The sequence below is a fragment of the Dromiciops gliroides genome, chromosome 1 (assembly GCF_019393635.1).
Source record: "Dromiciops gliroides isolate mDroGli1 chromosome 1, mDroGli1.pri, whole genome shotgun sequence".
Classification (NCBI taxonomy): domain Eukaryota; kingdom Metazoa; phylum Chordata; class Mammalia; order Microbiotheria; family Microbiotheriidae; genus Dromiciops; species Dromiciops gliroides.
Genome location: NC_057861.1, coordinates 48,518,120 through 48,534,351, shown reverse-complemented (window position 1 = coordinate 48,534,351; position 16,232 = coordinate 48,518,120). Strand labels below are relative to the sequence as shown.

The 16,232-nt window shown below is 48.7% G+C and overlaps 1 protein-coding gene across 1 annotated transcript; it reads left to right on the top strand.

The window, feature by feature from the left end:
- The first annotated feature begins 922 nt into the window (after positions 1-922).
- FSTL3 (follistatin like 3) lies at positions 923-15,282 on the top strand. The gene is made up of 5 exons (XM_043976614.1): positions 923-1,134; positions 3,833-4,018; positions 13,882-14,097; positions 14,606-14,833; positions 15,068-15,282. The coding sequence occupies exons 1-5, from the start codon at positions 1,068-1,070 to the stop codon at positions 15,118-15,120; spliced, it is 750 nt and encodes a 249-aa protein (XP_043832549.1). The 5' UTR covers positions 923-1,067; the 3' UTR covers positions 15,121-15,282.
- The last annotated feature ends 950 nt before the right edge of the window (positions 15,283-16,232 follow it).

Sequence of the window (16,232 nt, the reverse complement as noted above, 5' to 3'; positions counted from 1 at the left end):
CAAGTGTGGAATGCAGCCCCCCTCATCTCAGCCTCATGGGGTCTATTGTCATTCAAGGGTCGGCTCCAGTACCTCCTCCTACAGGAAGCCTTCTAGACCTCCTCCGACTCCCCTCCCTCTCCCCCCCATATTATCTAGCAGATATTTCCCTCTATATACACAGAGACTCGCTCAGATCCTGACATACACAGCAATACTAACAGACTTACACGCTCATGCAGGATCACACCAATGTGCACACACGGTAGTTAATACACATGTGCACGGTCACAGCCTTCGCACATGGGCTGTGAGGCCGGAGACCTTTGGAAACGAGAGAGAGTCGAATCACTATGTGTGACCCAGCAGAGATGACGGAGACACAGAGAGGGCAGAGGCAGAGACACAACTGGAGGGCAGAGACAGAGACATGCCTGGAAGAGCGGAAGGAGAGAGATAAAGACGCAGAACAGGGAGATAGAGACACATGCCAGGCTCTCTCAAACTCGTACATGTGCCTATTCACACACACAGTAGTCCTCTCGCATACACTCACAATTCCAAGTACACACACACAGTCTCCCACAATGACACTTTTATACACACACCCCTGATACACACATACACGATCACTGCCTCCCAGCCCCATCCAAGAACATTCTCACACAGTTTCAATCTCACACACACTCATACACACACCCTGATACACACATAAGTCTCCCAGTCACACTATTACACACACACACACACACAGACACACACACACACGCCCGATGTACACATACACACTCACCGCCTCCCAGCCCCATCCAAGAACATCCTCACACACAGTTTCAATCTCGCACACACTCACCCTCCCCCTGGCCCCGGCTCAGGCCCCGCCCACCCCTCGCTGCTCCACTGGAGCAGGAGGGAAAAGTCTTTATATAGAGAGAGGCTGAAACTGGGGCTTTAAGTCAGCTCCACGGTCCTGGGGAGGCAGCTGAGCCCTGAGCCCCCCCACAGGCCCCGCCACCTGCGGGAGCCACCCCGCGCTCCACCTGCTTCCCTGCCCCTCGGGTCCTGCATTCTCCCCTACTCCGCCAGCCATGCCGCTGTGGCTCCTGCTTCTGGGGGTGATCTCCTGGCCGACAGCCCGAGCCGAATCTGGCCAGGGTAAGTGACCTTCCCCGTGTTCCTCTCCCTGACCCCGACCTTAACCCCCTGGGCCGCTTGCTCTTTCCAGCACCATGATCATGCCATCCCCTGGCTCCCAGACGCCTGGGTGTCTGGACCCCAGAACCCCTGGACCCTAGAAGTCCTTGGCTCCTGACTTTGCAGATCCAGACTGCCAATTCCCTGGGTGCCTAGACTCCTGGCCCCCTTTGCCAAGATCTCTGATCATTGCAGCCCCTTAATCCTCAGTCCCTCAATAACGCAACTCCCAGAAGCCGAGGATGCCTAATACCCTGGCCTCCAGAACACTCAGATCTTGGAACCCCAACACCTTGGACCTAGAACCCCTAACCCCATAGTCCCTTGACTCAATTAGACAGAACCCATGACCATTCTGTTACCAGGTCTCTGGACACCTGAACTTCAGGCTACTAGATTCCTTGAGCCCCCCAGCACCTTGGCCTCTAGACCCCCAGACCCTGGGCCTTGGATGCCACAGAACCTTAATTTCCCAACACTGTGGACTCCCAGGCCCTTAATCATCCCAGATACTTAATCCTTGGTTATTTAATGCCCTGGACCCCCAGATCCCTGAGCCCCTCATAACCAGACTTCTGATGCTCATCATCCCTAAGGACCCCAAAGTTCTAATCCTTGTCCCCCCAAACTCTAAGCCCCTGACTCCTCAATACTCTGCAACCCCAGACTCTTGATACCCTCATACCCAGACCCCTGGTGCATCTCTACCCCAGGGACCCCCAATTTCTAATCCTTGGCCCATCTTCACCTGGGACTCCAAATTCTCGCCTCCTTTGCCAGTGTACTCAAACCTGCATTGTCTAACTCCAGAGCTCACGCCTCAGATTTGGGGGAGGAAGGCAGTCTGGCTGTATCAGAGGTGGGCCTATGGTGGGGCAGGAGCAGCCCAGGATCCTTTGCGGGACTCTGCGGCTTCTCCACCAGGACGAACATGGATTTGGTCTGGGTCCCCCAACAGTCCCAGAAGGTGGGAAGATGCCCAGATCATGGAAGCTAATGTCCTAGGGATGGAGAGAAGGGAGAGGCCAAGAGCTTGGCAAATCTCCTGCCCTGCAGCTAAGCTTTGGCAGCATTTGAAAGTGGGGGCATCCGGATCAGGAGGGTTTGAGGTGGGAAGCCTGATTCTGTAACCCTTTCAGTGCCCCCCATCTCCTTCCTCCCCTTAGTCTACTCAGCCCCTCGTTTTCTTCTGCCTCTTCTTCGCTGTCCCTTCTCTTAGCTGGGACCAGCATCGCTTCCCACCCCTATGGTCAGCGACCGGACATCAGGGCCTATTCACCCTCTGAATGACACCCAGGGTGTCTCCCGCCTGCCCCTGTGCGAATCCTAGAAAAATGAGTGCCCCACTCCCTTGCCTTGGCTATGGGCAGGATGGGGAAAAAGGGACCATTCAGGACATGGTATGGATCATCCTTCCCCCCCCCCCAATGGAGAGAGGAGAAACCTGGGCCTCACTTATGGTCACATAGTAACTCTCCAGGAAGAGTAAGGACTAGGGCCCAGGAGGCCTGCCTCCCAACCAGGGCTCATTGGGAACTCCTTATTCTCTCCTCAGGATAAGAAGGGATACTCCGAGTACCCCCCAAAGACCGGGAGGGAGCTTCTTATTCCCAAGCTGGATAGTGGGATGGGTGGGGTGTGTTTTGCCAGTGTCTTCAGCCAAGAACCATCTTTCCCACCCCTACCCGCACCCTATCCCCCAGTGACTGAAAGCCTACCCCCCCCTCCAGGGCTCCCAGTGTGGTGACTGTACTGGGGAGACTGTTGAGCTCATGCAAGGGGAATGTTCCCGGAAGGCTTGGGTGACTAAGAGGTTGGGGGGGGGAGTGGCGGGAGGTGGGCAGGAACTCAGACTGGGTGAGGAGCTGGGTGAGGAACTGGGGTTTTATTCTTTCCTCTAGACCCCAAGTCCCCCTGCCCTAGCTTCAAGCCCCCTGCCCTTGTTCCCTTCCCACCCCAGAGCCCAGTCCTAATCCCAAATCAAGGTCCCAGACCTGGCTTCAGTCTCAGGCAGATTCCTTCCTGATTCCCGAGTGATTCAGTGATTTCTGAGTTCTGGGGAGGTGAAGGAAAAGATATAGCCCTCAGCTCCAGAGGCTGAAGTCACTGCCCCATCCTCTCTCTGTCCCCAAATGAGGTCTTAGGGAGAGGTGTCCTCGGGTACTGTGAGATCTTCTGGGAAAGGGGCCCCAAAAGAAGAGATGTGGAGCGCACACACGGGGCGCACTCTCCCATAGACTCTGAGCTCCTGGGGGGGGGGGGGGCAGGAACTGTCTTTTGCCTCTTTTTGTATCCTCCGCACTTAGTACAATGCCTGACACTTAGTAGGTGCTTAATGAATGTTAATTGACTGACTGACACAGGGCTTGGGACTGACTGTCCTTGGTATTTCTTATCCCTTCCATGCTCCAAAGACTCTTGCTGACCCCCCCCCCAGTCTTGGCTGGGCTGGGTTCCAATGCCCAGGCATTGAATTTGGAGTCAGAAACCCTGGGTTCGAAACTCTCGATCTGCTACCACTCCACTGCCCATGTGACCTTGGCCAAGTCCATTCCCTTAGCTTTCCTATCTGTAAAATAAAGAGGTGGAACTCGATAGATGGTCCATGAGGTCCCTTCCGAGCTCTAAATCCCACGATCTCGTGTCTCTCTGGCTCCAGGTGGCATCTGTTGGCTCCGTCAGGGCCGAGAGGCTCAGTGTAGCCTCATCCTGAAGGCAGGTGTGAGTTGGGAAGAGTGCTGCTCAGCTGGTAATGTAGATACCGCCTGGTCGAATTATACACAGCAAGGCAACAAGATCAGCCTGCTGGGCTTCTTGGGCCTGGTGACCTGTCACCCCTGCAAAGGTAGGACCCTGGCTCCCAGTCCCCCTCCCTGGAGAAGGAGCTGGGGGCATCGAGTGTGCCACCACCGCCCAGCTGGGTAATGGCAAGGAGAGTGGAGGGACAGGGAGGTGGGATCTCGCCTCCCAGATGTTGGAAGTGGCGGCCGCCGAGGAGGCTCGGTGGTTGGAGCTGGTGATTAATCCCAGCTCCGCCTGGCTGGGTGGTCTCTGGGAAAACACTCTCCCTCTCTGGGCCCCCTGCTCTTCCCTCCCTCCCTTTTCTGTTCCTGCTCACTTCCTATCTGGGGGTGGCTTTTGGGAATGGGGATGGAGGCGGGAGGGGAGGGGGAAGAGGAAGGGGGAGAACGCAGGTGGCTTTGGGATAAGGCAGGGCCCGGCTCCAGCTGGAGGTCTGAAGATGGATCCTCCGGGGTCCTCCAGGGCCGAGGATGGAGGTGGGGCAGGGAGGGGGATGTGGGCGGGGCCTCTGCTTGTTGTTGCTCTCTCTTTTCTCCAGTCCAAATCTAGACTGGGAGAGGCTCCAGCTGTGTGTGGCCAAGCTCTGCCAGATGTGTGGGAGCTAGTGGCCAGGTGCGACCCACATGCGAAGGGACTGAGGCCCCTCCTCTCAGGCGGCCTCAGGAAGCCTCGGGGAAGCCCCCGGGGAGGGTGGGCCCTGGGAGGGAGGCAAGAGCCCTAGGTTTTAGTCCTAGCTTCTTTGACCTTCCCCTGCTGGGCCACCCCTGTTTTTCCTTCTCTAAAATGAAAGCTCTTAGGCCATAGATTTAGCACTGAGGTTACCACAGAGGCTAAGAACTCAGACTTAGACAATTTGTTCAAGGTGGCACAGTAAGGAGCAGAACCACGATTTGAACCCAGCTCTGATGCCAGCCCTCTTTCTACTGTGCCAGATTGACTAGGCACAGATTGACTAGGTACAGTGTCAAGAGCCCCAGAATGGGAGTCAGGAGACCCAGGTTCAAGTCTCAGCTCCATCATTCAGTTACAGCTACGTGCCTCAGTTTCCCCATCTGTAAAATAATACTAATAATGGGCACTAGGGGGCAGCGAGGTGGTGCAGTGGATAAAGCACCAGCCCTGGATTCAGGAGTACCTGAGTTCAAATCTGGCCTCAGACACTTGATACTTACTAGCTGTGTGACCCTGGGCAAGTCACTTAACCCCCATTGCCCTGCAAAAAAAAAATAATAATGGGCACCATAGATATATGAGCTGTGATTATTATTGAGTTCATCCCCCAAGGTGCCTTTCACCTAATAAGCAATTAATAAAGGTTGGATTCAATTAAATTGAATTTCAGTAGGCACTCTCCTTAGTTCTAGGGACTGGGCACTTGGGGTTATGGAGAGCTTTCACCTCTCAGAAATGGGCAGGCAGTCAGGGAAATCAAAATAAAAAGGAGGGCACTGGCCCTCTCCTGTCTGACTCAGTTATTGGTCTGCCAGGCTTTCAGCGCCAAAATTAAGGGTCAGCCTCCATTGGGTCCAGTTCCACTAGAACAGAGAAACATTCCGTCCCAGGTCAGAGGCTGACCCCCCATCCCCACTGCCCCCTCCTTTAACCACAGAACTGTATAATCTAGTGCCCAGAGCAAAAAAAACAAAACAAAAAATCTGTCCCGGAATTATTTTTTGATTGCTTAGGAGTTTTTTTGTTTTTGTTTTTTGGTGGGGAATTGTTTGTTGTTTTGCTACGTTATCTGATATCTTGAATTATGTTTCCCAGTGTTTGCCGTTTGGGAATATCCACCTTTTGTATTATTTGGATCAGGAGTATCAAATTCAAATAGAGACAGGCTTGTAAAGAACATAAAGATCCTGGAAGGGGCATATGAACTTAGCTTTTAAATGTAATATTATCTCTGCTTTATTTTATTTTTATGTTTTTTTTGTTAAATATTTCCCAATTACATTTTAATCTGGTTCTGGTCATATACAGTCTGCTGACCGCCTGTTTCACCCCTCTGGGATGACTGTCAATCAACACTTATTAAGCACCTACTATGTGTCCGGTGGACAGCTGGGTGGCTAAATGGAAAGAGTTACAGGGCCTGGGGTCATTAAGACTCATCTTCCTGAGACCAGATCCAGACTCGGACACTTACTAGCTGTGTGATCCTGGGCAAGTCACTTCACCCAGTTTACCTCAGTCTCCTCATCTGTCAAATGAGCTGGAGGAAATGGCAAACCACTCCAGGATCTTTGCCTAGAAAAACCCCAAAACAGGGTCATGAAGAGTTGGAACTGGCTAAACAATAACATATTGGCCTGTGCTATGAGCTGGGCGGGGTGGTGGTGTACAAATAAAGGCAAGAAACAGTCTCTGCCCTTCTGTTTTTTTAAATATAATTTCATCAGATAGGACAAACTTCCAGTGTAGAAACTGTCCACTTGGACTCCGTCCACTGATGTCTTCCTGTTGGCAGATGAGTATAAACTCTACAGTTTATAGTCTTAAAGAATCACTGGTTTAAGAGAGGTTAAAATCATTTGCTCACAGTTACACAATCACATTTTGAAGACAGGCCTTGAACCCACGTCTTCATGACTCCCAAAGCTAGCCCTTAAGTCCTAAGTCCAGGATGTCTCATCTTTGAATTTGTCAGAGGGAACACAGGTAGACCTGAGTTCCAATCCATCTTCATATACTTAATAGCTGTGTTATCATGGGCAAGCCACTTAACTGCTATCTTCCTCAGTTTCTTCATTTGTCAAATGCAAATAATAATGGCACCTATACCTCCCAGAGTTATTTTAAGGATAAAATGAAATCTTATTTATGTAGGACTTTGAAAACCTTGAAGCACCATAGAAATGCTTAGCTATGATAGCTATGATTTATTATTATTATTATTTTATTATTATTGTATCCTAAAAAGATTTTTTAAATTCTTTGGTCCAGATTGGTTATCTTACCAGTGTAAAGAGCTCACTGAGAAAGAGAAAAGTCCCTCTACCAATGCTTCTTAGTAGTTGCTCAGGGATTTCTAGACTGAGAGCTTCCAGGGCCACTAGCTGACTGAGATAACTCAAAGCCAGGTAGCATGGAGGTTAGGAGATAAAGGGCTAACCTTGGGAATCAGGAAGACCTGAATTTGAGCCTTGCCTTCCATACATGACTCGAAGAGGTTAATTGTCCTACTGAGGTCACACAGCATGAGTGTATAAGCCAGAGGCAGGACCTGAACCCTCCTTGCTGTCCTCACTTGTGAGGTTAGTTAGTCCTTTTATCCATTACAGGATGCTACCACTCAAGTAAAAAATATCACCCCATGTTTTTGCTTCACTAATATTAGTGGACATCTACTTTTCTATGATCTACTTATCAATGAATGATTTGTGGGTGGATTATCTGTGCTGCCCCCTCTCCATTATGGAGGGAGGGGTAATATTTATTAAGCACTTACTAGGTACCAGGACACCTTACATATATGATCTCATTCAATCCTCATAACAACCCTGGAAGGTGGGTACTATTATTATCCACATTTTATAAATGGAGAAACTGAGGCAGATAGAAGTTAAATGACTTTCCCAGGGTCACACAGCTAGGACATATCTGAGGTCAAACTTGAACTCAGGTCTTCCTGACCAAACCCAGAATTCCATCTCCAGCACCAGCTAGCTGCATTGGAACACACTAATCATCTGTTAGATTGCTTGAGAATCACTGGCAACCACCTAGTCAATCGACAAGTATTATTTATTAAGCATCTACAGGTGCCAGGCACTTAGATACAAAACCTGAACCAAGCCCTCACGGCAGCAAAGCAAAAATTTGATTCCTGATTTATCCTAATTATTTTTGTCTTTCCTCAAGCTTCCCCCACCATCTCCTCCACCCACCCTCTCTCCTAAATTCACTACCTCATACTCCCCCACCAATATTGAGAACAATTGGGGAGGGCTCCCTCTTTGTCCCTGTTCCTCATCTCACATCATTCAGACATCTTCCTCCACTATCCCCTCTGTCATTCCAGCCTTGGATAAAGTGTCGGCCCTTTCCTTTGCCAAGGCCAACCCTTCTGTATGCATCCTGATCCCATCTTCTCCCGGCATTTCCAACAAATCGCCCCAGTTGCCATCTCCCATCCTTTCCTATCTCCTGCTGCCTAATAAACAGGCCCAAATGTCCTCAATCCTTAAAAAAGCATTGCTTGGGGCAACTAGGTGGCACAATGGATAGAGCACCGGCTCTATCAGGAGGACCTGAGTTCAAATCTGACCTCACATACTTGACACTTAACTAGGTGTGTGACCTTGGGCAAGTCACTTAACCCTAATTGCCTCACCAAAAAAACAAACAAAACAAAAAAAGCCTTGCTTGATCTGACCATCCCTACTAGCTACTGTCCTAAATCTCTTGTATCCTTCATGGCTAAACCCCTTAAGAGAGCTGTCTGCATTCATTACCACCCTTTCCTTTCCTTTCCTCTCCTCTCACAGTATTCCAAACCCTCAGCCAGCTAGCTTCCAGCCTGACCATCCAGCTGAAATTGCCCTTTCTAAGGTTCCCTATGATCTCTCTCTCTTTTTTTTTGGTGAGGCAATTAGGGTTAAGTGACTTGCCCAGGGTTGCACAGCTAGTGTCAGGGGTCTGAGGCTGGATTTGAACTCAGGTCCTCCTGAATCCAGGGCCAGTGCTCTATCTACTGAGCCACCCAGCTGTTGTACCGCCCCCCCCCTCCGTGATCTCTTGATTGCCAAAACAAACGACCTTTTCTTCCTTGTTATCCTAGAGCCCTCTGCAAGATTTGACCTGGTTGAGGGTCGACCGACTTCTTCTCCAGCACGCTCTTGCCTCTCTAGGTCTTTGTGATTCTCTTCCCTCTTTGGCCGTCTTCACTCTTCAGTTTCTCCTTGACTGGATCTTCCTCCTGGCCGTGACCACTAAACGTGGAGGTCTCTTAAGACTCTGTATTGGGATCTCTTCTTCTCTCAATCTATACTGTCTCACTTAATGATTTCATCAGCTCCCATAGGTTTAATGATCACTTCTAAGCAGATGATTGCCAGATAAGTATATCTAAGCTCTCTTCTGAGCTTCAGTCACACATAACCAACTGCTTCTTGTGACACCTTGGACCTGATGTCCTATTTGTTGTTGTTCAGTTGTGTTCAACTCTTTGTGACTCCATTTAGGGTTTCCTTGGCAAAGATACTGGAGTGGTTTGCCATTTCCTTCTCCAGATAATTTTACAGATGAGGAAACTGAGGCAAACAGGGTTAAGTGACTTGGATAGGGTCACACAGCTAGGAAGTGTCTGAAGTCGAATTTGAACTCAGGAAAATGAGTCTTCCTGAATCAAAGCCCAGTACTTTGTCCACTACGCCACCTAGCTGTACCATTGTTACATCAAACAACACACCCAATTCAGAACTCACTATCCTTCCCCTAAAACCTTCTACCCTTCCAAACTTCATTATTAAGACATCACCTTCCTCCCAGTCACTCAAGCTCACAACCTTGTTGTTGTAGTAACCCCTTACTTTCACTCAACGTATTGAAACCACTGTCAAAACTTGTCATTTCTACCTTAATAATAGTTAACACTTATTTTAAATAAAATTTTATTTTCCCCCTATTACATGTTAAAACAATTTTTTTGGTGAGGAAATTGGGGTTAAGTGACTTGCCCAGGGTCACACAGTTAGTTAGTATCAAGTGTCTGAGGTTGGATTTGAACTCAGGTCCTCCTCCAGGGCTGGCGCTCTATCCACTGCGCCACCCAGCTGCCCCCATGTTAAAACCATTTTAACTTTTTTTTTTTTAATTTTTGAGTTCCAAATTCTGTTCTTTCCTCCCTCTCTTCCCTCCCCCAACCCTGAGACAGTAAGCAATTTGATACAGGTCATGCATGTGCAGTCATGTAAAACATTTCAATATTATTCATTTTGTACCAGAAGACTTGAACAACAATAAAAAGAAAGTAAAAAATAGTATGCTTCAGTCTGTATCCAAACAACACAAGTTCTTTCTCCAGAGGTGCAGAGTCTGTTTCATCAATAGTCTTTTGGGGATTGTCTTGGATCATTATATTGTTGAGAATAGTTGGGTCATTCACATTTCATCTTACAATACTGTTGTTACTGGGTACAACATTCTCCTGGTTCTGCTTACTTCACTTTGCATTGGTTCAAGTAAGTCTTTCCAGGTTTTTTTCCCTGAAATCATCCTGTTTGTCATCATTATTTGCACAATAATACTCCATCACAATCGTATACTATAGCTTGTTCAGCCATTTCCGAATTAATGCGCATCCCCTCAATTTCCCAGTCTTAGCCACCATGAAAAGAGCTGCTATAAATAGTCTTGTACAAATAGGTCCTTTCCCCATTTTTTTTTTTTTGGTGAGGCAATTGGGGTTAAGTGACTTGCCCAGGGTCACACAGCTAGTAAGTGTGTAAAGTGTCTGAGGCCAGATTTGAACTCAGGTCCTCCTGAATCCAGGGCCGGTGCTCTATCCACTGCACCACCTAGCTGCCCCTTTCCCCATTTTTGATCTCTTTGGGATATAGACCTACCAGTGGTATCACTGGATCAAAGGGTATGCACAGTTTTATGGCCCTTCGGGCATGGTTTCTAATTATAGCTAACATTTATATTGCATTTACTATGTGCCAAGCACTTTACAATTATTTCATTAACCTTGTGAGGTAGGTGTATTATTATCCCCATTTTATAGATAAGCAACTTGAAATAAACAGGGTTAAGTGACTTGCCCAGGATCACACAACTAGTGTCTGAGTCCAGATCTGAACTCAAATATTCCTGATTCCTGGTCCAGGGCTCTATCCACTGCACTTGTAGTGCAGCTCCTCTCTCATAGCCACAACTCCAGTTCAGGTCTTCATCCTCTCTCTCTAGAACTTTTATAATAGCCTCCTGACTGTTCTCCCTGTCTCAACTCTCTCCCCATCCAAGTCATACTCCACTCAACTACCAAAGTGATTTTTCTAAAGTTTAGGTCTGCTGATGTCACACACTACCTTCCCCTATGAGTTCTCACGCTTCCTATTACCCCAGAATCTGGCATTTCAAGCTCAGCATGAGGGGCAGCTAGCTGGCGCAGTGGATAGAGCACCAGCCCTGGATTCAGGAGGACGTGAGTTCAAATCCGACCTCAGACAATCCACTTACTAGCTGTGTGACCCTAGGAAAGTCACTTAACCCCAATTGCCTCACCAAAACAAAAAACAAAAAAACAAAATTAAGCTCAGCAGGATCTGACTCCTTCCTACTTTTCTAGTGCTCTTACACTTGAATTCCCATTGAACATATGTTCAATGATCTATCTACATTGGCTTATTCAAAGTTCCTCAGCCTGATTCTCCATGTCCCTTCTTTGTGCCAGCTACCCCCATGCCTGGAATGCTCCATCCCCTCATCTCAGCCTACTAGTTTCCCTTGTGTCCTTCAAGACTGAGCTACAATCTCACCAGACACCATCTTCAGTTGTCCTATCTATATTTTGCCACTGGACCCTGATGGCTCTGGAGGAGAGAGTGAGTTTGGTGATCTTGCCCAGCCCACCCTCACTTAAATCCATTTCCTTGCAAGTCATGACATCACCCCAATGTCATGGTCCTCTTGGAGAAAAAAGCACAAAAAACATCATCATCATCACCTCACCTTCTGCAGGAGGCCTTTCCCCATCTTCCCCATCTATAGTTCCCTCCTCCCCTAGTGTTTCCTTCTACCTACTCTGTATGTCTGGTGTGTATCCCTTTACATGTCGTTCCTCCTGTTAGAATGTAGGCTCCTTGGGCAGCTAGGTGGTGCAGTGGATAAAGCACTGGCCCTGGATTCAGGAGGACCTGAGTTCAAATCCGGCCTCAGACACTTGATACTTACTAGCTGTGTGACCCTGGGCAAGTCACTTCACCCTCTTTGCCTTGCAAAAAAATAAAATTTAAAAAATCAAACAAAACAAAAAAAAATAGAATGTAGGCTCCTAACAAGGCTAATATGGAAATATGTTTTGCATGATTTCACATGTATAATTGCTAACAATTTGCTTGCCTTCTGGAGGAGGGAAGCGAGGTGGGAGGGAGAATTTGGAACTCAAAATTAAAGAATGATTGTTAAAAATGTTTTACATGTAATTGGGAACTATTTAATGAACTAAATTTTTTTTAAAAATTATGTAAACTCCTTGAGGGCAGACACTGTTTTTATCTTTATTTCTCTAACACTTAGCAAAATAAATGCTTAATGCTTGTCTACTGAGACAAGTAGAATGTAGAGATGAACCTACAGTCAAGACCTGGGTGTCACAAAAAAAAAAAGTGGGGGACAGCTAGGTGGCGCAGTGGATAAAGCACCGGCCCTGGATTCAGGAGTACCTGGGTTCAAATCCAGCCTCAGACACTTGACACATACTAGCTGTGTGACCCTGGACAAGTCACTTAACCCCCATGGCCCTGCAAAAAAAAAAAAGAAGAAGAAGAAGAAGAAGAAGAAGACCTGGGTATGAATACCACCTCCAGTGCTTCTTGGTTTGGGGGGATTTTTGGTTTGTTTTTGTTTTGGGGGGGCAGTGAGGGTTAACCAAGTGTCAAGTGTCAGAGGCTGGATTTGAACTCAGGTCCTCCTGAATCCAGGGCCAGTGCTCTATCCACTGCGCCACCTAGCTGCCCCCACTTCTTTTTTTTTTTAGCCATTTCAGTTGTGTCTGACTCTTCATGACTTTATTTGGGGTTTTCTTGTTAGAGTACTGGTGTGGTTTGCCATTTCCTCCTCTAGTTCATTTGACAGATGAGGAAACTGAGGCAAACAGGTTTAAATGACTTGCCCAGGTCACACAGCTAGCAAGTGTCTGACGTCAATTTTGCACTACTCTTCCTGACTCTGGGTCTGGCACTCTATCCACTACTCCATCAAGTTGTCCCCCTTTTGTTAGCCCTTTCAGCTTCCAAATCCCTTAACCTCTCTGAGCCTCACTTCCCTCATCAGTAAAATTGTGATACATTCTAGTACCTGCCTCCAGGGATGTTGAGGAAATCAGATGATAGAAAATATATGAAAGGCTTTGCATATCTCAAAGCACCCTAGAGATGTCAGAAAATGTCGTAGAAATATTGTTATTTTTTTAATTTTGAGAAGAGAACAGGAAACTGGTTTGGGGAGATCCATCTTTTAAAAATTTCACCAATTATTAAGTCAATACATAGACTGTGTTTATTCTCTCTCGTTTTTTATAAAAACTAGCCGTTTCATGGGGGCAGCTAGATGGCGCAGTGGATAGAGCACCGGCCCTGGAGTCAGGAGTACCTGAGTTCAAATCCGGCCTCAGACACTTAACACTTATTAGCTGTGTGACCCTGGGCAAGTCACTTAACCCCAATTGCCTCACTAAAAAAAAAAAAATTAAAAAAATATTTATGGGGCAGCTAGGTGGCGCAGTGGATAGAGCACCAGCCCTGGAGTCAGGAGTACCTGAGTTCAAATCTGGCCTCAGACACTTAACACTTACTAGCTGTGTGACCCTGGGCAAGTCACTTAACCCCAATTGCCTCACTTAAAAAAAAAAAAGAAAGAAAAAAAAACTATCCGTTTCTAGATTAGCTATGATCTTTGGACTATTGGTTTTTGGAGAGGTAGTGTGGGGTAGTGGTTAGAAAGCTACCACCCTCAGGGCTCTAGGCAACTAAGAATTGGTTGTAGAAAAAATGCAGAGGAAGGCACATCCAATCGAAATGAAACCACAGGTTATGATTATTCACAGCATTGAATTATCTGTGATATGTTTCAGGCAGGATTTGAACATTTATGTTTTTGTTTTTTGTTTATGTTTGGAGCCCTAGGAGGGACCATGCTAAGATCTGGGCTCTTCAAACTCATTTCGTTTCCCTCTGTCCCCAGAGAATTGTGAGGGAGTAGACTGTGGTCCAGGCAAGGTGTGTAAGATGCACAGCGGTCGGCCCCACTGCGCCTGCGCCCCGGACTGCTCCGGCCTTCCTATGCAGCTGCAAGTCTGTGGCTCTGATGGGGTCACCTACCGGGACGAGTGTGAGCTTCGGACAATCAAGTGTCAGGGACACCCAGACCTGGGCGTCATGTACCAGGGGCACTGCAAAAGTGAGAGAACAGCCGCAGCGCTGAGCCCCGACCTGTTTCATCCCACCCCATTCACAAAAAGCTCCATCCGCCTTACGGAGACCCCTCCCCCCTCATTAAGGCAAGGAGGTGTCAGGGTGGATAAAGCACTGGACCGGAGTCAGGAAGATCCAAGTTCAGGTCCTGCTGGTGTCCCTGGGCAAGTCACTTCACTTCGGTCTCAATTTTGTTATGGGATAATAGCACCCAAATCATTGTGAGAATCCAATGAGATATTTGTAAAGCACTTTTCAAACCTTCAAGGGATATGTAAATGCTAGCCATTTTCATTAAGTCTGCCATCCACTGAACCCTTCACTCTTCTCCATTGACCTCCCATCCCCCTCCCTTAGCTACCACCCCCCACACTGAGCACCCTTTCTCCAAAGCCCTCCAACCCCATCCCTCTCCCTTAGCTCCCTACCCCTCCTTACTTAGCCCTCCGTCCCTCTCACTGACCCAACTCCTCCGATACTTGCTTCCCTCTCAGAGAGCTGCTCCCTCGTGGTGTGTCCAGGGACCCACACGTGTGTGGTGGACCAAACTGGCAGTGCCCACTGTGTCATCTGCCGCTCTGCCCCCTGCCCCGTGCCCTCGAGCCCTAACCAGCAGCTCTGTGGGAACAACAATGTCACCTATGCCTCCTCCTGCCACCTCCGGCGAGCCACCTGCTTCCTGGGCAGATCCATTGGCGTCCGGCACTCCGGGAGCTGCACAGGTGAGTTTCCTGGTCTGGGGCGCAACGGAGGGGGGGGGCCCGCCGGGAGCCACCAGTCTTAACTTACTAACATTAATTAGCCTCAGTCCACGGGAAGCCCCAGGGGCTGAAGGCGTGATGCAGCGCTAGCGGGGACACGTAGCCCTTTCCCTGGGGGGGGCCTCAGCCTTGATGGGAGAGCCCGCGCCTCCCCAGCTCCCTGAGCCCCTCCCTCCTTCCTCTCTCCCCTTGCAGTCAGCACCACGTTTGCCGGGCTTTTGGCTGAGGTGGAGGATAACTCCGTGTGAGGCGACGCCGCAGGTCCTGCACAGAACCAAGGCAACCCTATTTATTATGAAGAGGGAGGCAAATTTACGGCCCCCCAGACTCCAGCTGTGTTCTCTCTTCTAGACAACTCCCAGAGACCCTTGTTGAGGAGGGGAGACGTTGGGAGGATTATTACGCCTGGCCTGAGCCGCTGGTGGTGATGGTGGTGGGAGGGGGATGGAAATGGCCAATGCCTTGGAGGGTCCCAAAGAAAGCGAGCTAATCTCAGGGAGGGGGGTGGCGGGCAGCTCGGGGAGGGGGAGGGGCGGGGCATCTGTTTCAACATTCCATGGGGCCATCAAGGGAGCAGGGCAGAGAGGGACAGAGACATCTCCCAGCTGGGATTTCACAATCCCTCCAGCTTAATGACCCCACTGATGCAATTCTGGGCCCTAAGGGCTCTGCAGGGGGTGAAATCCGCATGTGTATGTTCCCCCCTCCTCTTCCTCCTAGAATAAGCGGCAGAGACCTACCCGGGTCTTGGGTTGGGGTGATGTGGGAGACCACAACCTCGAAATGTGTGATGATGATGCTCTCAACTTTGGACATAAAAGAGTGTGTGTGTGTGTGTGTGTGTGTGTGTGTGTGTGTGTGTGTGTTTTGGAGTTTGGGGTAAGGGAAGCTAGGTCCAATATAGTGGCCTCCAAGCCACAGGCCTTCCATGACTTTTCTTGGGGGAGGGATCCCCAACTTTAACCCTTGGCCTCATTCTATCCCGAGACTCAAAGTTCCCAAGCCAAATCCCTTCCCACGAAGTAAGACTATCTCTAGAAAGGCCCCTCTCTTGGAGGGGACGTATAGTAGAGTACAACTTCTCTTCCCCACCGAAGTGTCAATTATCTGTTCTCCTTCCTCCTCTTTTGGGGGAGAGAAGAGGTTCAGGGTCCTCCAAGTTCACTGTGTGACTTTGGGTTAATCCTTTCCCCTTCTCTGGTCCTCAGTTTCTCCCTCTTTCAAATCGGGACAAGAGCATGTCCCCCTGCCTGAGGATCATGGGAATGTTGGTGATTTTCTTTGGAAAGTAAAAAGATCTGTATAAATGCAGTTCTCTTATTCTCATTCTGAGTATGAGGAGTTGGATAGGGTCCCAGGC

Coding starts and splice junctions, on each gene's coding strand:
- FSTL3 (XM_043976614.1), top strand. CDS start 1,068: ATGCCGCTGTGGCTCCTGCTTCTGGGGGTGATCTCCTGGCCGACAGCC. Junction 1,135..3,832: donor CCGAGCCGAATCTGGCCAGG/GTAAGTGACCTT, acceptor CTCTGGCTCCAG/GTGGCATCTGTTGGCTCCGT. Junction 14,834..15,067: donor GCACTCCGGGAGCTGCACAG/GTGAGTTTCCTG, acceptor CTCCCCTTGCAG/TCAGCACCACGTTTGCCGGG.